The following is a 22829-nucleotide window of genomic DNA, read 5'->3' as shown; positions in this document are numbered from 1 at the left end:
GAACTACACATTCCAGCATGGCCAAATAGCAAAACTAAGGCAAGGCATGCTGGGATGTGTAATTCCTCAACAGCTGGAGTAGGGATGGCCATAGTTGCCATTGCCATCGATGGCAATTCTGCAACTGCCCATCGATAGTGCTAAATTATGCAATGGATGACATCGATATTTTTACATATCGATGGTCATCCATTGTGTTTGATTGACCTGTGGGCCAATCAAATCATGGGGGTGGGGCTTCGCGGATGTCGGGGGCGGAGCTATGTTCCGTGTCCCGGTACTTTGAAAAAAAAAAAGCAAAACATTGTTTTGCTGTTCCATCGATGGAGGGAAACCATCTGGTTCTCCCCCCATCGATGGCAAAAGTATTCGACATCGGCCATGAACCATCGATGATTTGGAATCGTCGATGGCCATCCCTAAGCTGGAGGGCTGTTTATTGCTCACGTAGTATGCATAAAAGTATATAATTTTAAAGTACTGATGCTTATAAATACCTTTAATATATGCATTCATTATTTCTGAAATCTGATGTGCTTGAACATCCACATGAGGTCCATATACTGTATACCTTAATATACAGAAATATAGATTTCCAGCATTGTTTGCAAATAGTTTTAATTGAAAGTGGGCATAGCCATGGAGGTATACAGGAAAGCGATCACATACAAAAAGTACTCCAATGTCGCAGTACGGACTTTGAGCCTCATTCGGAGCATAATGTCTGTGTCTTTTTATTGTGTTTAAAAGATAGTGATTCTGTTTTTAGCAATGTTTTACTTTTCTTTTTCCTCTCACAGGTCAGCAGTACTCCCAGTTGGACTCTCAGTTACCATGGGAGTCTGGATATGATAAAACCCTTTGGCAAGTAAGTTGGCTTCTTCATTGTAAAATGTAGCTTGGTTTTGTTCAAAAAGATGTAAAACAATCTAATTTCTATAACAAATATGGAAAAGACCATTCATTGTCTTTCTTTTTTTTTTATGCAGTCTATATAACGTTTTATTGTTAGTTTTTATGTTGACAGTGTAGCGGTTAGCATTACTGCCTCACAGCACTGAGGACATGGGTTTGATTCCCACCATGGCTCTAACTGCGTGGAGTTTGTATATTGTCCCCGTGCTTGTGTGCCGGGTTTCCTTCCACACTCCAAAAATATACTGGTAGGCTAATTGGCTCCCAATAAAATACATCCTAGAATGTCTGTGTGCGTGTACATGTGGTAGGGAGTATAGATTGTAAGCTCCACTCGGGCAGGGACTGATGTAAATGTTCAACTGTTATCTATAAAGCGCTGCAGAATATGTGTGTGGCATTTAAATAAATTAAATGTCATTGTGTTACCATGTCTTATATGTGTATATTTGCATTTTTATAATCTATTCTATTACCAATAGAGCAATCCCAATAAATTAAAGGTTTTAAATGAGTAAGGTTTCATCTCAGGCCATATATTCTGACAGTACCATGTGAATGTGTTATGGGGGGGGGGGGGGTTCTGCACAGGGATTGGCATATATTTAGGATTTTAAAACTTTTTCTAGCAAGTCATTTATTTGTTTTATTTATTACAGAGGATATAAAGCTGTTGAAGGCCATGGTGGTTTTATTCTAATAAAACCTTCAAAGATCTAAATTTCTTTTTCGTCCCCAGAAATACCACGATGGAACAATTACGGTCAAAGAGTTCTTTATGCTGCTTCGGGTTCCTATTTTAATCCAAAAGCCAAGATACAGTGAACTTCCAACAAACGTATGATTACTCTTATTACTTTTTTGCTCCTCTGTATTTTTTTCTTAAGGGTTTACAAATATTGCGAGGCATGGGCCATGTAGACTTTGCCAATTTTTTAACTTGGCCCATGGCCGTTTATTTTTTTTTTTTTTTGACGAAGGCCATGGGCCATTTGGAATATAGACAAAATACATTACACCGTGCTGCATAGTCAAAATTGCCTTACCTGCTGTCTATTTTGTTGTGCATCGCTAACATGGGCAGTGTACATATGGTGTAATTCTTGCTAACCTGCTAGGCAATTTCGGCTATCTAGTCAAATTTGCTTAGCCCATTGCACTGTGTGTACATGGCTTTAGTGTATACCTTTTTTTTTTTTTTTTTTAAATTGATATCCTGTTACACATTTCTTGTATAGAAATGGTTGAGTTTGTCTTGAGTGTTTTAGATATGGGGGGGGGGGAAATATATATATATATATATATATTTTTTTGTAAGTGGTCAATCCAGTTGCGATAATTTTTTTTACTCGGTAGCTGCACTTTATGGCAGCTTGACTATATGCATTATTTGATTTGCGGGCTGCATGCATAAGTGTAGAAATTTGGGGTGAGATCTGGTTGCAAGGGGTGCGAGCTGCTCTGCCATAGCTGGGGTTTCTTTAACTTGCACCCTTTGTCCACTATTGGATTGCTTCCTAATGCTGCTTTCCCACTGCCAAACCTGCTCTGACCCGTTTTTTTTATTTTAAACGTTTCTTTAACCGGGTCAGAGCAAGTTTAATCCCATTTACACTGCATGTTGTAAACGGTATATTACAGGTTAATTACTGTTTTGTACCTTTCACATTGCACCTGTTGTAAAAGGTACACGGTAATTAACCATTAATATACCATGCAGTAGGCAGCACCTAGTAACACTCCCACCCTCCCCTGGTACCTGGCAGCGAGGTAGGCAGCGGGCGTGCACGGGTCACTAGGAGGCAGCGGATCCTGCTCATTACATATGCGCATATGTAATGAGCGGCCCGCTAGTTCCCATTTGCGGCAGGGACCCGGCCGATGAAATCACACTCTCCTAATGGACCTGCTTCCTCCGCCTGAGCACAGACTGCGCTGCCTGGATCCCCAGGATTGCTGCCAGGTACCGGGGTAGTGGGGGTACCAGGGGAGGGGGGATACCAGCTGCAAGGTACCAGGGGAGGGGGGAGACCAGTGTGGGATACCGTTTAAGACCCTTTCCCACTGCCAAAAAAAGGGTCTTAAACGGGTAAAACACTGCTTTTTACCCGTTTAACAAATACCGGTATTTGTTAAACGGGTAAAGCAACCTGGAGCTTTCCCACTGCAGCTCTACCCATTTAAAAGGGCTTAAAAACTGCAAATAACCGTTTAAGAGCTGCCGTAGGAAAGGGGTATAAGATTGTTTGAAAATATGCATAGTTCTTTGTTCTAGCTACATTATAGTTATATTTTGTTACTTTTTCAATTTTAATACAGAATTGTTCCCTGAACTATAAAGTTGTACAGATATTTGGTTAGTTATTGACATTTGTATAATAGGTAGGTATGTTATTTTGCCCCGTTCTGATGGTTGCTTAACTGGGGCATTCAATTGCTGACCTCCATGTGATGTGCTGTTTCATGTCAGCACATCACCTTATGCCTGGAAAACTTGGTGGTTGCTTGCAGCACAGCAATTGCCTGATATGTGCAGAGTTGGGCCTTGCAGCCAATATTGCACAATATAATTAACCAGTCCCATATTCTGTTAATTCACATTATGTTTTGTGGTAATTTTTTTCCCCCTCTCCCTTCAGCATGCTAGAAATGAAGCCCTATCTTCAACAGACCTCTTGCTAGATCAATACATATACCATCCTAAGCTGCAAGTGTATGAGGAGGAATGTCATTCCTTGTACCAAACCATTGAAGAGTAAGTACAAATAAATACAATTAGCTTTTTCGAGCTGCGTCCAGATGGGATGTTTTATTTTTTTTCCCAGCAGCTGTTACAGCTAAAGAATTTGTTAATGATGGAAAAAAAAACCGCTCTAAAAAAGAAAAGTATAAAATAAAAAGTTGTAATACCAAAATAAAAAATTGGTGATAATCAAACAAATAATGTTTACGCTCTTTTTGAGTATAAGTGCGGAGTCCCGTTCCAAGCCTTTGGCTTATGTGCAGAGAGACTAGGGTGCACATACAAGATCTAACTTTCCCTTACTTTTAGTTGGGATCTTGGTTGTAGCGGCTTCTCACACCGGTTTCAGCAATCGTGCTTCCGCACTGCTATTCTCTGGCGGCTTGGACTTAGCCCGCAAGAGAATTAGAGTCCGGAAGCGCGATCTCTGAAACCGGAAGTGTTTGTGTGACGCATGCACCAATTATTACTGGTCGATTTATTGATCACATTAGACCTCAAGATTCATATTGGGGAAACCTGCAACTTCAAAATTTGGGTGCTTTTTAGGTTAAAGGTTTGTGTGGAGCTGCAAGAGAAGCCGTTGGTGCAAGTCAACAGTCTACTCTGGGAAGCGCTGAAGATGTGTTCAGAAAATGAGGTACGTCTCTAATGCTATATGTTGTAATCTACGCTTGTTTTATATAATGATGTGATTTGGTGTGTGTAAGAAAACTAACTTACTCTTCTTTCCTCCTCAGTTGATGGGCTTCGGTTTAAAATTAAAAGATCTTAAGGCGATGTATTCCAAGAAAAGTAAATGTTTAGCCCATGAAAGGAAAGTGTCCCTGTATGGAAGCCTGCTCCGTTCAGCTCAGGTACTGCTATTTTACCTTACGTTCTTAACCTCATTATGGCTGAAGGTATACTTTGTTAAGGGGACACATCTTGTGGAAGAGATGCAGCCAGGGTTTGTAAGGAGTAGGGTGGCCAATCCCGGGATCGGCGGGATCCCAGTATTTGGCCCCCAAAACACCGGGATTGGAGACTCCAGTTTCGGGATTAGACTGCGCATGCTCAGACGCTGCCCGGCGTCTCCCATACCCAGCAGAGCAGCGTGATCTCTCGTGACATCAGAGGTCATGCTGTGCAGGCAGGCAGAGATCACACCCGCCCACCTAGTCAGCCCAAAGCAAGCAACACCGCAGTCCCGCTCACGGCAGTATGTAGCCACACTCCCGCCCACCCACCTAGCCAGCAATCAACTCGAGCAGCAACCCGGGTCTCGGCAGTATGAAGCTGCCCAACCGGCCGCAAAAGTAAGAAAATGCGGGGCGGCCAGCGCATTTTTTTTATATTAGGAAAGCCAATCCCGGGATTGAGCATTTTTCAATCCTGAATCCAGGGATTGAAAAAATGCTCCGGGATTGGCTTCCCTAGTAAGGAGTAAAGCCCAGCTAGCTCTGTAATCGACTGGGCTATGTATATCTGAGCGAAGGTGTATTTCCTTTGGTCTCTCCCTCTGTAGCATATTCAGGTCTAAATCCTGCTTCGAAAGGATTTTATGATCTGATTGCACACTAGACCTGGAAATGCCAAGTTCCTCTAGTGGCGCAGTAGCGGTACGGGTCCAGATCTTTCTTCCTGTTTTTTTTCTTTCTGGTTGCCAACATTGGCATTGAGGTTTCTTTGTAGTTGTACTCATTCTCCTTAGAAGGTGTGGTCCTTTTTTGAACAGGCTATTCACTGTCCTTCATACAGTTTATCTTATTTCAGGAGAAATGGGCAAAGGTGTGGGTAACTAAACTTTAGGATTCATGTACACGTTATCCTCTGGAGTGGACTTTTAATAGTTACTGCATTAGCAAAAAATGCACACAATCTCGGTTGATCAATCGTGTTCCCTTCTACATATCCCCGTGCCAATATGATTCTATTTTCTACATTTCCCTGTCTGTGCATTCTTCTGTGCCGTTCCGGGGTCACTACAAAGGGTTTTGTGAGCTCTGATGAGGGTTCTGCAAACTTCAGTCTAGCTTTACATACAAATCCCTTGTTTACTTAGTAATTAAATTGACATATGTTGCTTAAATATGGTATCCCGGAATTCAGGTGCAGCATGAGCAACTCCAGGAAAGAATAAGTAAGGTTGATACGTTTATTGAAGAGCTTGATGATTGCATCTCCAACCTAGATATAGGTATGTATGACCACCTTAAACTAGGTTTAGTAAAAGGATTTGTGGTTGTAGTGATTAGTTATTCTGTGGTTATTGTATTTGTTTAATGGATTTATAAGAAAGTACTATGCAGATCAGTAGATAATTAATGTGCATTGCAGAGTGGCGGTTTTTGCATATTATGACACCCCCCCCCCCAATTGAACACCAGATTTTATTTATTTATTTTTTATTTATTTATTTTTTTTATAATGGATCAGTAAGTTATGAATGTATGTGGTAAAAAAGAGAAAAAGTGGAGCGCTAGGTAAAAATATTTTGATTAGATTAAAATAGATGTGGTCAATTGGGTATCACAAATTATAAACCTGTATTATGCATATATACAAATAGCACTGATCTAATAGAGCTCATGAATATGGATTAAAAACATGTGGTTATGCAGAACCATAAAAGAAGGGATAAGAAATAAAAATAGGACCGAGCTTTATACTTATAGCGTTCTCCCGCTTGCCAATAGTCCGGATCAATATGTTCCCCTTTAATTGTTGGAGATGAAGATGTATGGGTGTCCATATACCATGCTGGGATATTTCTGCCGCTGTGCCTCAGAACTTTCTGTCTGTTCGATAGATTAACAGATACACAGGTTGATGATCGGCTTCCCAAGTATTTGGCTGGTGATGGTATCCCAAAGTTTCCTTCCAATTGTGGGGTGCAAGTAAGAACACAGTCAAAGTGGTAACAGGCAAGGTGTAGTTTGGGGAGTGTGCCGCAATAAAGCTCCAAGGTCCAAATAAATTGTATCCTGACGCGTTTCGTTACCTTAACTGGTAACTCTTTCAAAGGGATTACCAGTTAAGGTAACAAAACGCGTCACGATACAATTTATTTGGACCTTGGAGCTTTATTGCGGGACACTTTTTTTTCTCTTTTTTTACCAATTATATTTCTTCAAGGAATTGACCTTCCTTGGTGTGAGCCGCTTGGGTCACATACACCCCTTCTTTGGCGCCCACTTCTTACCTCTGGTAAGAAACCCATCCCTTTTTTTTCTATGAATGTATATGTATCTACTGGTTTCAGGTGTTTGTATATAAGGAGTCTGAAACTACCAGGTATTTATGAAATGCCACACACCGAATTAGATTCGGATGGTATTTTGAGCAATAACAGATACCCGTTGTAGTAATCAGTTGTTTGCATACAGCAATATTTTGCGTTTGTCATTATCAATGTAGATTTCTCTTACACACATTTCAATGGAATGCATTTGATTTACTTATACTTCAGAAACTGCCAAACTGGACGAGGAAATCCCAAATACTAACTGGACAGATAAAGTCCATGCTAACACAGAAGTTCATAACGGTAAGTTAAAAGTAAGGATTAATTGGGAGAAACAAGTTGCCATTGTGTAAGTTGAATAACGAAGGCTCCTGATAATTGTAATGATGATGCACAAGGTACTTTTATTATTACAGAGATTGAACGTTTGAAGTCGGTGGAGCAGGGTTGTATCGGGTAAGAAAATAATTTTCCATATAACACAATTTGGTAGCGCTATTGTAAAGTAACTATGCAGGTTATTCATTATGGTTTGCAAACATTGCTATGCAGTGATATTTGTGAATGCTGGAACACTACCTTTGTTAAACTGCAGTTGCATTGTTACAAGGTGGTGCTTTCCGGACAAATCAGGATCATCAGCCCTCTGATTGGCTGAGCTATCTGAGCCAACAAGTGGGATGCCCAGTGTTTTAAACACTTCTGCCGCCACTGCTGTCTGACTCCCGCCGACCGCTAATGCTACAGCTACAATGCCACTCTGCCCGCGGTCCCTCAGGCCCCCTCACCCCATCCCCACGCCGCTGAAAAAGCGTTCCCTCCGCATCCCCCTCCCCCAGCGGATTGCATTCAAGCATCGCATGTGGTTAAAAACCACATTCTATTGCTCCTGCAATTTGATAAATATTATGTGCAAGCTCATAAGACTGCGAGACCCGACATTCGACCAGCGTGCCCGCGCATCGCGTCGAATGGTACACATTTTGTACATACAATCATTCGATTTTATCGGCCAGATGTGGTCGAAATCGAATGATTGCATGCAATATCTCACAAGTGTATGGGCAGCAGTTATATCTACACCAGACAGGATAATCAGATCTGTGTGGAGAACAAGTGAGACCGTTGTATAACTATGTAACTTCTGTGAAGCGACGATCACTACAAGTACAAAGTAGCTAGAGGTAACAAGCGTTTTCATTATCTCTAGAGAAATATCGCTGCTAAATGAACGGAAGGAGAGCCTCTTAATACAGCTCGGCAACCTGCAAGCACAATTCAGGGATCTTGAAAAACAGCTAGAGGAACCCGGGTAAGAGTAGAAGTGGAAAATAAATATTGTGCGTAATATAAAAATGATGTATGGGTTTTATATAGGAAATATTCAACCCACCCCAGTTTTGCAAGCTCCTTTGATTTAGGACTAGAACTTGCTGGTTGCTGGGAGAACACCGTACACTGTGCGATATGGTTGCTGATCGATATAAAGCCAAAACCGCTCAACGAACACATTGCACCGCGCACACATCCTGTGTGAAGAGAGACGCAGGCTGCGCAAAGTGATGTCATCAAAGAGGTGCAACCGAATAGTTCTTTCTTCCGACTACGCCATACATGATAGATGGAATCCATGTGTGCAGGGCATCTCATAGACGGGACCTTATTCAGATCCCATTTGGTCCTCTGTGCATTCGTGTGCCTTCACCCATGGCGAACATTTGGATCACTGGGTGCCCGCACACTACACGCCGAGTGGGGGGCCAGAGAAGGGTGGGGGGTGCCGGGCAGCCCTGTTAGCATATGGGAACGGCCAGCGTTTACATGAGCATTCCCATGAGAACACTGGGCCTTCTCAGGCTAATGAGGCTGTGACAGACATGCGGGGGGCGGGCAGCTGACATCACCGGGTGTCAGCTGCCCGTCCTGTCCTTGCACAGAGCGCCCACAGTTTACAGTGACTATATAGGTCTCTCTGAACTGCGTACGCAGGAGAAATCATTTGATGGTCAGCACATTCGATGGTCGGCTTTCTCCCCACCTGCGAATGGATGATTATATAAATCATCCATTCGCAGCCATGCAGGGGGGAGGCGGCGCGGAGGGCAGTGTCTGATGGACTCGCAAGGCTGCGAAATTTGCAGCTTTGCGAGTCAATCAGAATAAGATCCCTGGTCCTCCATTTCATATTCCCTTATACAGACTACGCAGAGGTCTGGTGTTTTCACTCTCTTGCAAATTGGTCACTCTGCATTCTCTATATATATCTGACCTGTGGGAGAGACTGATTTGTATCTGGAAATTTAAGGAAAAGTTTAATCGGGTCGGTTTGTGGAGGTCTGTGATTTCGGCCAAGTGATTATTATAAATGTTTCTCTTTAAAAATCCCGCAGGACTCCTAGACCGCCACAAACAATGACCCTATTACAGTTCCCCATTGGTCTTTGAGAAATCTATTATTAGAGTTATTCAGTTATCGGACTCTTGGAATTCGTTATCTCCCCTGCCTCTCCCTTTTCTCTGCCTTGGGCTTACTATAGATTGCTTGTGTTACCTCTCTCGTCAAATGTTGTCTGAAAAGATATTATATTGTAGTTGATAAATTCCCGTTTATTGAACCCATCTGCGAGATATAGCCCCCCCCCCCCTTTAATGGCTCCAAGACATTACTGACTGACTACTATCGATAATTTGCTTTGTCTCCTTAACCTACGTTCCCCAACTCTGTCTTCTTTCTTTCTTTCTTTCTTTCTTTCTTTCTTTCTTTCTTTCTACATGCCCTCTTTATCAGTTTGTTTAGACATAGGTTTTTTTATTGCTATGGATTGTACAATGTATTTTAGGTCTTGTTTAATGCTATATTTAACCGTAAGATAATAACGACCTTCTATATTGAAGTTAATGTCTGATTGTAAGACGCAACACATTATCTCGATGTAACTTATTTATCATTATTGATGTCCATTCTCATTTGTACATGCTAATCCTAATAATAACAGTTTGAACAAAAAATATTTCCCATTTATCGGCAAAAAAGTGATTTTGGTTATCAAAAATAAAAGCTGAATTTTTGAGACCCAAGTGCAAAAAATGCAAAATCCTGCACTTGGGTCTCAAAAATCCAAAGACTAAATATAGTATAAATGGCACTATAATGGAAACTACAGAGGAAGAGAGGGACCTAGGTGTCACTATTTCAGGGGACTTAAAGGCAGGTAGGCAATGTAACAAAGCAATGAAGAAGGCAAGTCAGATGCTTGGTTGCATAGGGAGAGGTATCAGCAGTAGAAAGAAAGAAGTAATAATGCCACTGTATAGGCCAGCGTTCGCCAACCCGTCGCTCGCGAGCGGGTAGCTCGCCGGGTGTTTTAGAGTAGCTCGGGGCTGTCAGTGACCTCCTGCCGCGCAGCGGGTCCTTGCTTGGCGGCAGTGACCTCCTGCCGCGTAGCGCTTCCTCACTTGGCGGCAGTGTGACCTCCTGACGTCCCCAACATGCCGCACTTATCGACGCCACAGCATCTGCTCAACTCCTGCGCCACAGCCTCTGCTCAACTCCGTTAGGTAATATTTTTTTTTTAAACTGTGTGTGCGCAACTGTTTACTGCTTGAGGTATAATGGGCATCATGTGTATGGCATATGTTTAATGAGTCATTAAACATATTCCACACAAATAATGCCCATTAAACATATGCCCCACACCTTGATGCTCAATTAATAATCATCAAGGTATCTGGGGCATATGCCACACACATGATGCCCATTCTACAAATGCCCCACAGCGTGAAGCTCATTATTAATGAGCATCAAGGTGTGGGGCATTTGTATAATGGGCATCATGTGTATGGCATATGCCCCAGATACCTTGATGATTATTAACCCCTTCCCGACGAGGCCTTTTTTGTTAATTTTTTTTTTTTTCCTCCTCGCGTTCAAATAAGCGTAACTTTTTTTAATTTTCCGGCTATATAGACACATGAGGGCTTTTTTTTTGCGGGACAAGTTGTACTTTTTAATGGTACCATTTACTATACCGTATAATATTCTGGGGAATCAGGAAATAATTCAATGTGGGGTAAAAAAGAAAAAAAACGCAATTCCACAATTTTGCGCTGGTTACGGTTTTTTTGGAGTTCATAGTTCGTTTAAAATGATAGGTTATCTTTATTCTATGGGTCGTTACAATTCTGGTGATACCAAACATATAGTTTTCGTTACGTTTTACCACTAAAAAAAAAAATAGAAAATTTTACGGTTTTTCTAATTTGCGTCGCGTCGCCATGTTCTGCGGCTTATAACTTTTTTATTTTTCCACCTACGGACCTGGGTGAGGGCTCATTTTTTGCGGGCTGAAGTGTACTTTTTAATTAATACCATTATGGGATATGGGCGACTTTCTGATCTCTTTTAGTTATTTTTTTTTGGGTAGGCGATGCGACCAAAAAACGTAGTTTTGGCGTTGGGAATTATTTTCCGTTTACGCCTTTAACCGTGCGGGATAACTAATGTTATATTTTAATAGATCGGACTTTTAGGAACGCGGCGATACCAAATATGTTTATTTTTTTATTTTTTATTTATTTTTATTTGTGAAATGGGGAAAGGGGGGTGATTTGAACTTTTAATATTTTTTTATTTTTTTTTTTATTTTTAAACTTTTTTTTTTTTTTTTTTTTACTTTTACTACAAGGCCCCCTAGTGTACTTGACCACTAGGGGGCGCGATCGCCTGTACTAGGTTCAGCCATAGAGCTCTATGGCTGAACATAGTGATTTTCAGCACTTCCTATTACATCCTGCCTCAGGCAGGATGTAATAGGAATGCTGACACGGCCAGCACAGGGGTCTACATTAGACCCCTGGCTGCCATGGCAACCAATCGGCACCCTCCGATCTCGCCGCGGGGGGCCCCGATCGGGGCGCCCCCCCTCCGATCAGCTATTTAAGCACTGCGGGCGCTTTGCCCGCGGTGCTTAAAGGGTTAAACGGCCACGATCGGCGAACTCGCCGCTCGTGGCCGTGAGAGCAGGTACCTGGCTGTAATATACAGCCATTACCTGCTCTCTTTCAAGCCAGCTCACTCCGTGAGCTGGCTTGATTCCCCCGCAACCGACATACGACTTAAATGTACGTCATATGTCGGGAAGGGGTTAATTAATGAGCATCAAGGTGTGGGGCATATGTGTAATGGGCATCATTTGTGTGGCATATGATTAATGGAGCATCACGGTGTGGCATATGTATAATGGAGCATCACGGTGTGGCATATGTATAATGGAGCATCACGGTGTGGGGCATTTGTATAACGGAGTATCACGTTGTTGGGCATATGTATAATGGGCATTGTGTGTGTGGCATATGTATAATGGAGCATCACGGTGTGGCATATGTATAATGGAGCATCACATTGTGACATATGTATAATGGAGCATCACGGTGTGGGGCATTTGTATAACGGAGTATCACGTTGTTGGGAATGTGTATAATGGGCATCGTGTGTGTGTGTGTGGCATGTATAATGGTGCATCACACTGTGGGGCATTTGTATAATGGAGCTTCACATTGTGGCATATGCATAATGGAGAATCACATTGTGGCATATGTATAATGAGCATCACACTGTGGGGAATTTGTATAATGGTGCATCACGGTGTGGGGCATTTGTATAATGGAGCATCACGGTGCGGGGCATATTTATAATGGGTATCACGGACTGCACTATTGGGGTCATGTGTATCTGGCACTGCACTATTGAGGGCATATGTGTATCACACCCCCATTTTCCATGGCCGCACCCCATGTGGCTACAGCTCTTAAAGAGCTGACCATGCCCCCCATAGCGGAAAAAATGGGGGATGTAGCCTCGCAGGAGTTCCACGGTAGTAGCTGAACACTCTAATTTTTGACGCATGCCTTCGGCACGCGCAGATGTCTCTTCTCCTCTACCTACAGTGTTGGGAGGTATGTTTGTGACATATTGGACATTGCAGTGTGTGCCATATTATGTCTGGGGCATTGCAGTGTGTGGCCTAATGTGTCAGGGGCATTACGGTTTGTGGCATTATGTGTAAAGGGCATTTTTTTTGATATTATGCAGATTTTTTAACATTTTTTACTTTAGTAGCTCTTCGGGCGGTTTATTTTGTCGCGAGTAGCTCCCGACCCAAAAAAGGTTGGAGACCACTGGTATAGGTCATTGGTACTGCCTCATCTAGAATACTGTGTTCTGTTCTGGAGGCCATATCTCCAGAAGGATATAAATACATTACAGACTGTACAAAGAAGGGCAACTAAAATGGTGCATGGCCTACATCACAAAACGTACCAGGAAAGACTAAAAGATCTTAATATGTATACTTTATAGCAGAGAAGGGAAAGGGGGACATGATAGAAACTTTCAAATATATCAAGGGTTTTAACAAGGTACAGGTGGGAGACATTCTTCACAGGAAGAGGAGCAGCAGAACACGAGGACATGCACTGACACTAGAGGGAGGAAGGTACAGGTGGGAGACATTCTTCACAGGAAGAGGAGCAACAGAACACGAGGACATGCACTTAAACTAGAGGGAGGAAGATTCAGGGGAAATGTGAGGAAGAATTACTTCACAGAAAGAGTAGTAGATAAGTGGAATAGCCTCCCATCAGAGGTGGTAGATGCAAATACAGTAGTACAATGTAAACATGCTTGGGATAAGCATATTGATATCCTTACAAAAAAATAAGTATCGGATATGGTTTGAGGTAACATGTTAAAGGGACAGACTAGATGGGCCAAGTGGTTCTTCTCTGCCGTCACATTCTATGTTCCTACAGGTTGTCCTGTTTCCTGCTGACTAGTGTACATGGAGCTAAGTAGTGAAATGTAAACGTATGCTGCGTACAGCCTCCTGTATACTCCACAAACCTCATTAGATGCAGTATGGGTGGTTTGTTTTCTCTGCCTAGGCTGGGCATCCAGAATCCTTAATCTAGTATTACATGAGTTCCAGTAAATGTGGGAGAAAAAATAAATGTTAAACCCCAAAACCTAGAAAGCAATCACAATATAAGGGAGCGAAACCTAGACTGTACTAATATTCTAACAGCGAGTATGTAAGCAAAATTATCATTTTATTTATTGTGCTTAATGGACTGATTCACTGTAATACTTACATCGGGCTGGTGTATACTGTGCGTCTGTCATTTCAGGGAGTTACTGTATATCATTTCTGGCTGTCCTTTTTTTTTCCCCCAGTTTCACAGAATGGGAGCTGATGAAGTGGACCGATGAGGAGGCGGAGTTTGTTTTTCTGTATGATTCTTTGGAATTTACGGTCGCGTTTGGAGATTATGTTGGTATGTGCTTTCACCTTCCCTGAATATGAACTATTTTGAAGTAGTTCATAACTTGGTACTCCATTCTCATCTCCGCATGTTTAATGGTATTATTGGTAATATATCAGACTGAATTATTCATCTTTTGAGCAGATTTGATTCATCAATCGGCATGTTCTGTTAGGGCAATTAGTCTTTGTTTTCATTTGTTCCTATTTTGCCTTTTAGATGGTGAACAGTTTAATAATCAACCCTGCAGAAGAATTTCATCTATAATATTGGAGTCGGCGCTGGACGGTGAGGATGACCGTGTTTAGTCCACTCAGTTATAAATGTATGCAGCAGTGTCCTAAAATGTAACAAGCACCAGCCAATGAAGATCTCCAAGTTCTGTGCAACTTGGCATTTGTAATTTTGTGAATCGATTTAGAGAAAAGAGGATGACCGCAAAACAATCAGAGACACCTTTTTTTTATCTTCTATTTTCTCAGCCAGCGAGGTGATAACTGCAAAATAAGTTCTAAGCAGTCTTTTCTTTTTGTGTTTTTTTTTTTTTAAAGTAGTTAATAGAATAAGCACCGATTTCGGGCCTAGGTTTTATGTCACAAGCGATTACGTGACTGAATGCTAAACTGCAGCATCTGCTGGGGTTCAGCTGCACAGAGATCTCACGGATGTGCATTGACGCTGACCGTTTACGACCACATATTCGCACTCGGCTGATACTCTGAGCCTGGCAGGGTTCTCCGGAGTAGAGTATGTTCTCTCCCTTACTCTGGTGTCCGCAATGGTATCACAGCTCAGTGGTATCGCTTCCTGCTTCACCTCCCTAAAAGGTTTAGCAGTAAGAGCTATAGCCGTACGGAGAGAATCTGCCCCTGAGTTTGGAAACCAATGACCTACATAGGCTATGTATGTAGGCTATGAAACGTCCGTTTCTGGATATATTATGAACAATGCATGAAATTGCCCTAACCTGGAATTCTTATGGTTTTGCAGATGACATTGCGCCACCGTTAGCTCTTCTAGTGCATAGATTAATAATCCAGTTTCTCAAAAAAAAAGGAGGCTTGGCCAACGCCTATAAAACACAACGCAATCTGCCGCAGGTAAGGTTTTATTTTATATTCAATTTGATTATGTATAAAAAAAGCCTACAATACATTCATTTTGACAGGATATGGTCATTGGGTCTACAGCATGTGGGTCGACATGGTTCTGGGTCAACATGGGGTTTTTCGCTGTTTTTTGAGGCGACAGGCGGTATTTCATGCCCTACCATCCATTAGGATATGGTGGGTGAATAAAATAGTGTGCCCGAAGCATCGCAAGCGAAGCAGTGCACTGGAAACTGTGTCCATATCAAATTTGTCGACATTCGGGTAAAAAAACATGTCGACCTTTTGACTGTCCACCTAAACCCATGTCGGCCTTTCCCCATGTAGATCTAACCGTGTCGTCCTAATGCTTGTCGACCAACATGCTGTAGACCAGGGGTGTCCAAACTTTTTGCCAGATTTGGTGAAGTGTAAATGTGTGGGGGCCGACCATTCAGCCTGACATTCTTTGAATCATTAATCACATCAGAATGGTCCCCCAGCCTGCCCCTTCACTGTATGTTCCCCACTCTGCACCCATTCACTGTCCCCCAGCCTGCCCCCCTTCTCTTAATGTCCATCACTGCCTCCATTCATTGTATGTCCCCAAGCCTAACCCTCCTTTACTGTATGACTCCCATTCACTATGTACCCCACTCTGCCCCCATTCACTGTATGTCCCCCAGCCTGACCCTGCTCCCCCTTCTCTGAATGGCCATCACTGCCTCCATTCACTGTATGTCCCCCATGCTGCCCCTCCTTCACTGTATGTCCCCCACTCTGCCCCCTCCCTTCTCTGTATGTTTCCCAGCCCCTTGTGTGAGTCAGAGGAAGGAGGCAAAGCAGGCACTGCAAGGAAAGGAGATGCTTGGGCTCCTGCTGCCCCCCTCCTCCACTTTGCATGTTACGGGAGCAAGCTTCCCCTTGCTGCTCCCCTCCCCAAACACTGCTGTCACTGTGATTGTGGAGTAGGGTGATATATATATGATTGCAGCAGCAGGTGTAGGACGCCAAACACATCTGACTGTGTGGGGCCAGTACCTCCTCACTGCAGCAGACAGCAAGGTAAAGGCGCGCTCGCCGGGGCCCCACCTTTAGTGTCCTGTGCTGAGCTTCCCACATCTGATGCTCTGCCCGCTTCCAGCTGGAGGCTGTGGGCCACTTGAAATGACAGCACGGGCCACATTTGGCCCCCGGGCTTGACTTTGGACATGCCTGCTGTAGTCCAAACGATCCCAACCCCATTTGACTCCTGTCTGCACGCGCTGGATTATTCCTTACTTGCTCTTTCTGTTCCAGTTTCTGTTCGATGTCTCCTTGGCGGTCAGCAGATGTAAATTACTTGGAGAAGAGATCGAATATCTAACTAAATGGGGCGCAAAATATAAAATAGTGGAGACACAAATAAAGTGCAATCAGTGAGTAATATGTCTGAAATCCTTATATTGTCAGTGTCGCACGTCTGCATTTGTGTTACAGGCTGAACCTATCGGGAACCATAAAGACATGTTTAACCCTATGAGTGCCAAGTATATTTTTGTCAAAATTAGTGTGAAAATTGGCAAGCAAACATTTGTTATTCATCATAATGACCTGTAATGTTACCTGATATAGGCAATATAATCTTCTTTTACACAACACGTAAATGTGAGCGACTCCGGCATTACAAGCTTTGTTTTTGCAGATCTCACGGATGTTGGCACTTATATCTCATGGGGCAAGCTAAGGAACGATCAGGCAACCTGTTATCTTTGAGGTTGGAGACTGTGGGCATGGGCTCAGACTAGAGGAAAGAAGATTGCGTACCGTTAGACAAAGGGATTTTATAGGGGGGTATTCAATGTGTGTAGTGCTCCCACAGCCTTCCCCGACAGCATTGAACAGGGGTTCTCTGCAGATCGAGCCCAACATGACAAGCTGTCTGGCTCGTTCTGCCGAGAAAAGCCGGAAATAGTCGAGCTCCCGGCCGGAGCTCGTCTATTTCCGTCCTCAGCTTGCGGCCACGCCCCCTTCTCGCCGCTCGGCGGCCATGACATTGAATCCTGACCGCCGAGCTCAAGTTGAGCAAAGCTAAAATGGGACAGGGGCACGGCTGTCGAGCTTGCTCGACAGCCGTACCCCTGACATTGAATACCCCCCTTAAGGTCAGGGCGGTGAAGGTATAGAACTCCTCCAGAGGAATTGGTGTTGGCAGACACACTGAAAACATTTAAAATAAGGTTGGACAAACCACTGGAAAATAAATACTTTCAGGGGTACAACCTAGAACTACTAATTGGCGCAAGTTGAAAAAAAGTAATTCAAATAGTGAATCACATCTAAACCCTACCCTCTAATGCTGCTTTCAGACCGCAAAACTGGCTTTGACCAGGTATTTTAAAACGTTTCTAAAAACAGGTATGCCAGCTGAAACTCCTTTCACACCGCATGTCTTAAACGGTATTTCAGTGCAGTTTTTGTTCCTTCACACAACGTTTTAACCCATAGGAAACAGTGGATGAAAAAAAAAAACGGGTAGGACCCTGCTTTATTACAGTTTAGAAATACCAGTTCAATAGAGCCAGTAAATTCACCCTGCACCTTTCACAAATTACCATTTTAAAATGGTAAAAAAAATGGCAAAATAACAGGTAAAAAGTGCGGTCCGAAAGGGGGCATTAATTGAACCTGTAAAAGGATGGACTTGATAGAGGTGGTACTTTTTTTTTTTTCCACAGCCATAACTACTATGTTAAACACAGTAAATGGTTTTAGAACAAACGTTTACTTGCAATTTTTATCAAATATTCCAATGCAAGAAAACGTGAACTAGGCCTTTTATAAAGGCCCCCTATGTCCAGTCACCCCCGTTAGTATGAACCTCCATCTTCTGTTAACATAACTAAGCTACTACAGCAGGGAGGTGGGGGACCCAGGGGAAGCTCCGTTGTAAGGGGTCACATGCACATCCCCTTGGGGTGGCTGGCGACTCTATCTCCATCTGTAGCCTTACCTTTTTTTTAATATGTAATTTTTATTAAAGTTTTTTCAGAGAAATCCAAAAAAGAGATAAGTTGATGTACAGCTTATAGAAGGCTAGAAAATAATTAGAGGTAACTACACTGCATAGAATATATAGGAAACCTAACCTGTACATATAAAGTTGAATACAAATCACATCACGTGTATGTCATACATAGATGCATAAACCACACAAAGTATGCGACAGAACATTTACATTTGAAAAATATAAAGTATCCATTGTACCATAAGCAGTATGGGTACAAGTTAATATGAAATACTACAAGATTTAGAACAATTCTCCATAAAAGCCAGCGTCTGGGACAAAAATATGAGCACAAACCTACAATACTAAGAAGATAAAATGTATAGTGGCACCGAACAGTATAAACGTAAAGCAGTGTTACCTGTGCAGAGAAACTTCCACCTGTCCCATTTCCTAAAATAATTGGGTAAAGCATCTAAACCTGACTCGTCCATGCCCGGATGTTTCATTAACCAACAATCCAATGAGTAGTTGCTTTCTTACCTTTTTGTCTGTACGTGGGTGTGGCGTTTTTCTTTTGAACCTGACTATTGTGGTTTGGTTTTTATTTATGTTCTTTAAATGTTATTTTTTTGTCTTTTTAGAGTGAAGTTGATGTTTTCCAGCTTGGCAGCTCTTGCAAAGTTTGAGCTGATTGTAGACCTTTCAGATTCCTATCCAACAGTCCCTTTGTCATTTACGGTACTTAACCGCATTGGCAATATTGAGTAAGTACAACGATTTAAAGGTTTTGGTACTTGACCTTGCATAATTTGTCTAGAACATAACATTTTCATGTTTTGCAGCCAGGATCGAGTGACTGCTGTTTTGTCAAAAGTTCCTGCGGGCATGTGGCAACTGAAGAGGGCAGTGAAATCCATATATGAAAATCTCCTCTGTGTTTAGTGTATTATAAATGTTTTGTGTGTGCTTAAATGTTTCAGAGTTTATATATTTTTATTTCTGGGTTATGTATTTGCTGTATTTAACGCCTTTCTTCCTTCCGTTGTAAAGTTTCTGAATAAAGTTTGTTTGTATTGAGTATTTGAGCTGTATGAAGTTCAGCGATCAGATCAGCAGCGCTGACGGTGCAATCCCAAGAAGCAGACACGGCGGAAATCCCAAAATTTTTTTGGGTTTGCCAGTCTGGGCACTGAAGCATAGCCTGGAAATGTCTCGAATGCCAGGGAAGGGATTAATGTGCTTTTACATACACAAATTGTTCAGAACACTAAGGTGGCTATTCCTCCAAGCCAGATGAAAAAAAATCGCTGATCATTATTCCATCACGGGTTTTTCTCGTTCGTTTTTGAGTCAATTTCGTGAATGCAGTTTCATGGGTGAAAACTGATTCAAAGCCGAATCATGAATTCACAGCAATTTTTTTATTTTTTTAAATTCAATAATTTTTTTAATGATTTTACACACACACACTTAAACAAGACAAACAAACAGATAGACACGGCATTGTACAGGTGGTATATATCCAGGTAAACACTTAGTAGTATAGTGCAATCATACCAAAAGGAAACACGTATCTATTACAGGATATAGGGAATAATTCCCTTATATTTCTACCAACAGAAATACCCGAAGGCGCCATTCGGGTAAGTGTCTGGTGTAAAAGGAGCATGTGTATATACATAAAATAGACTTCTGAAAACTAGATGGACAATCCCCTCTATCACATAGTATAAACAGAATCTATGCATCCACTCAAGCTGCAATCAACATAGGATAGTAACAACGACGTGTCTAACAAGAACTAAAATAAAACCCCTGCAAAGCAACCCGCCTCCCTGTATGATCTAAACCCCAACCCAGGTATACTTGGATCCCTTAAATACTGCCCATCATGAGCATCCTGGCGAGCCCACAGTACTGCAGCGTGGAAGGACAGCGATCCATCATTCCAGAGAAAGTCTTCCTTCACATGCATGTTTTATAGGCGTAGCAGGATTGTTATAAGTGAGGAGAATAGACCCATCACCAGCTTGGAGCATATCAATGGTGCGTAAGAAGAAGTATTCACATACCAAGCTGCAGCATTTGCATGAGATAGAGGTATAGCAATCAAGGAGAGCTGTTTTATTTTCATCCTTTCCATGTGTAGGAGCAAAGAGAGCAGAAGGAGTTTCTATCTGCGTAGCCTGTAGGTGTTCAGGAGTTAGAGACGTATAACAGACCGATACATCAGCTATAGCCCTGCCGTCACCATCTGCGCGGGCACAGAAACGGGACAAATTTTGGTGTCGCAATTCCTCAAGTTTAATAAAGATTCTGTGGGTTGAGGCTTGTATAAAGTCAAGGAGATGAGCTATGGTGGAGAACAAATTGTCCAAAGTATATAGTATAACATCTATGTGTAAGGTAATATTCGGCACTCTGCTGCTGACTTTATAGCTTGATGTAGAGATGGAGTGCACGGGAGCAGAAACCCAGACTGCAAATTATCAGGAGTAAATGATACAGACTCACCACTACAAATAAGCCACGTGCTCCTTGCAGAAACGCTGGCCAGGAGAGTCCAAGATGGCCACGGGCTCTGCAAGGTTGTCGGCTGAGAGACAGACTGTCAGTCTGTTCAGGCAGTCACCGAAAGTTGTATAGTGTTTCCGCCGGGTAGCTTGCAGGGGAGTCTACCCGCAGGTCGTGCAGCCCGTATCCCCGCGGTGAAATGTTGTGCTATGTAACAAGCGGAGATGAGTGCAGGGAGAGCCCCACCGGGATACCACCGGCTATGCAGGAGAGGTTTATAAGTCGTCCCAGCCTATTTTTTAGAGGCAGCGCAGCCACAAAAGGAGGTTAATGCAGGATGTTAGGTGGGAGAGCCAGTAGGCACATCTTCCCTCAGTCACTCCAGGCCACGCCCCCTCAAATTCACAACAATTATGCCAATCCACAAATTTTTTGCCAATGCTGGTTTTCACCCAGGTGAAAAATCAGAACTGGGATTAAATAGGGTGTGTAGAATTAGCCAAATAGCAGATTTTTCACCCTGTGAAATGTCAAGGGTTGAATTACCCCCCATATACCCCTTTCACACCGCAGCTATAACACTGTATAGTGCCGAGTTTTAAGCGTGTCAACGTGGTTCTAGCTGCAGTGTGAAAGCACCATAGTAAAAAAAGAAAAACTGGTATTTGAACCCGTTTAAAAAGCATCCTACCAAGTTCAAAGGCATCGTTATAGTAACATGGACTGATGAGAAGGTGATGGAGTTACTTAGAATAAGAGGTCAGAGCAGGGTTTCACGATGGGATGTAGGAGGGTCCGCAGGAGCCAGGCACCTATGCTTCAATTCTTTGGGAGCAGGCTCCTCCCTCTGCATGAATACTGGAGTGCTCCCTAAGGGGCACGGACAGGCGCTACCACGGGTGCTGAGTCAAGAGCAGCCACTTAATATAGGGGTAGTCAGCCCCAAAATGTCAGAATACAAAAGAAAAAGGAAGTGGCGCTGATATTGATGAAATAATCAAAAAATATTTAATGTTATTTTAAAACAACATAGCATGTAGCAGTTGTATACAAAATTATCATAAAACATGTGCAATGAAAAATTGCATATAACAATAAAATAATATAAAACAATCTAACTGGACCAGAAGCTGAGTACGTGTGGACCCAATAAGTACAGTTCGGAAAGGAATTTTGATTAATTGGAGGTTCAAATAACCCTGTGGGCTGATAGTTACCACTGGTGGCCGTGGTCATCAATTTCAAAAATTTGTAATGGTCCTCAAATAGGTGCGACTGTGGGACCTCTGAGGGTCCAAACCCCTAGGGTGTAGTGGGGTGGGTAGCTGATGGATGGCTGTAGATATCTCCCACGTCGCTAGAGGCTCCAAATGGAATGGAATGACCATAGGCAGGTGTCCTCAGGGTTGGTGGTTTAAGACCGGCTGGTCAATGATCTCAATGGTGTAAAACCAACCTTGATTCCTGCTGGAGATTCTGGTTTGCGTTGTGCCAGAAATGGTGCCCCGCTGCTGCAATGTGCAAGAGTGGAAGGGCTCTTGGAATAGAAATGAGCGGCCCAGGGTATATAGAGTCCGAGTGAAGGGTCACAAATAGGGATCAGCTTGTCCTGATCCAGGTAAAACCTGACGTGTTTCGCTGCTTGTAGAGGTGCAGCTTTGAAAAGTAGATCCTTTCAGAAACTCCTCCGTCTGTATCTATGCATTCCAGACTGCTCGAAGTTCCAGAATATTGATGGGAAGTGTGGATTCTTCTTTTGTCCAAAGGCCCTGAAGCCGCAAATGAAGGACTACCGCCAACCACCCCTTGAGACTGGCATCTGTCGTGATGACCAGCCAATCCCAGGATCGGAGGGAATGTCCCAGCTGTAGACTCTCCACATCTGTTCACCAGATCAGGGACTCTCTCGCTTCCTGAGACAGAAACAACCTCTCGTTTCATTGTCTTTGCATTCCCCGACCAGCAAGATAGGATGTTCCATTGGAAAATCCTTGAATGGAACCTGGCAAACTGAAGAGTCTCAAATGTTGCCAC

At 42.8% G+C, this 22829-nt stretch overlaps 1 protein-coding gene across 2 annotated transcripts in view; it reads left to right on the top strand.

Moving 5' to 3' along the window:
- KNL1 (kinetochore scaffold 1) overlaps positions 1-19359 on the top strand; it is a 52516-nt gene extending 33157 nt beyond the window's left edge. For both annotated transcript variants that reach the window (XM_083161315.1, XM_083161314.1), the window contains exons 16-30: positions 801-868; positions 1655-1753; positions 3555-3670; positions 4208-4298; positions 4399-4515; positions 5750-5837; positions 7110-7187; positions 7301-7340; positions 8095-8196; positions 14116-14216; positions 14424-14492; positions 15195-15304; positions 16592-16710; positions 18923-19045; positions 19124-19359. In XM_083161315.1, coding sequence (XP_083017441.1) covers positions 801-868; positions 1655-1753; positions 3555-3670; positions 4208-4298; positions 4399-4515; positions 5750-5837; positions 7110-7187; positions 7301-7340; positions 8095-8196; positions 14116-14216; positions 14424-14492; positions 15195-15304; positions 16592-16710; positions 18923-19045; positions 19124-19223 — 1421 coding nt within the window. In that variant the 3' untranslated portion in view covers positions 19224-19359. The remainder of the gene's footprint in view (positions 1-800; positions 869-1654; positions 1754-3554; positions 3671-4207; positions 4299-4398; positions 4516-5749; positions 5838-7109; positions 7188-7300; positions 7341-8094; positions 8197-14115; positions 14217-14423; positions 14493-15194; positions 15305-16591; positions 16711-18922; positions 19046-19123) is intronic.
- The last annotated feature ends 3470 nt before the right edge of the window (positions 19360-22829 follow it).

Source organism: Crinia signifera, chromosome 9, assembly GCF_055691185.1.
Source record: "Crinia signifera chromosome 9, ASM5569118v1, whole genome shotgun sequence".
Lineage (NCBI taxonomy): Eukaryota > Metazoa > Chordata > Amphibia > Anura > Myobatrachidae > Crinia > Crinia signifera.
This window is presented reverse-complemented; position numbering and strand designations above follow the sequence as displayed.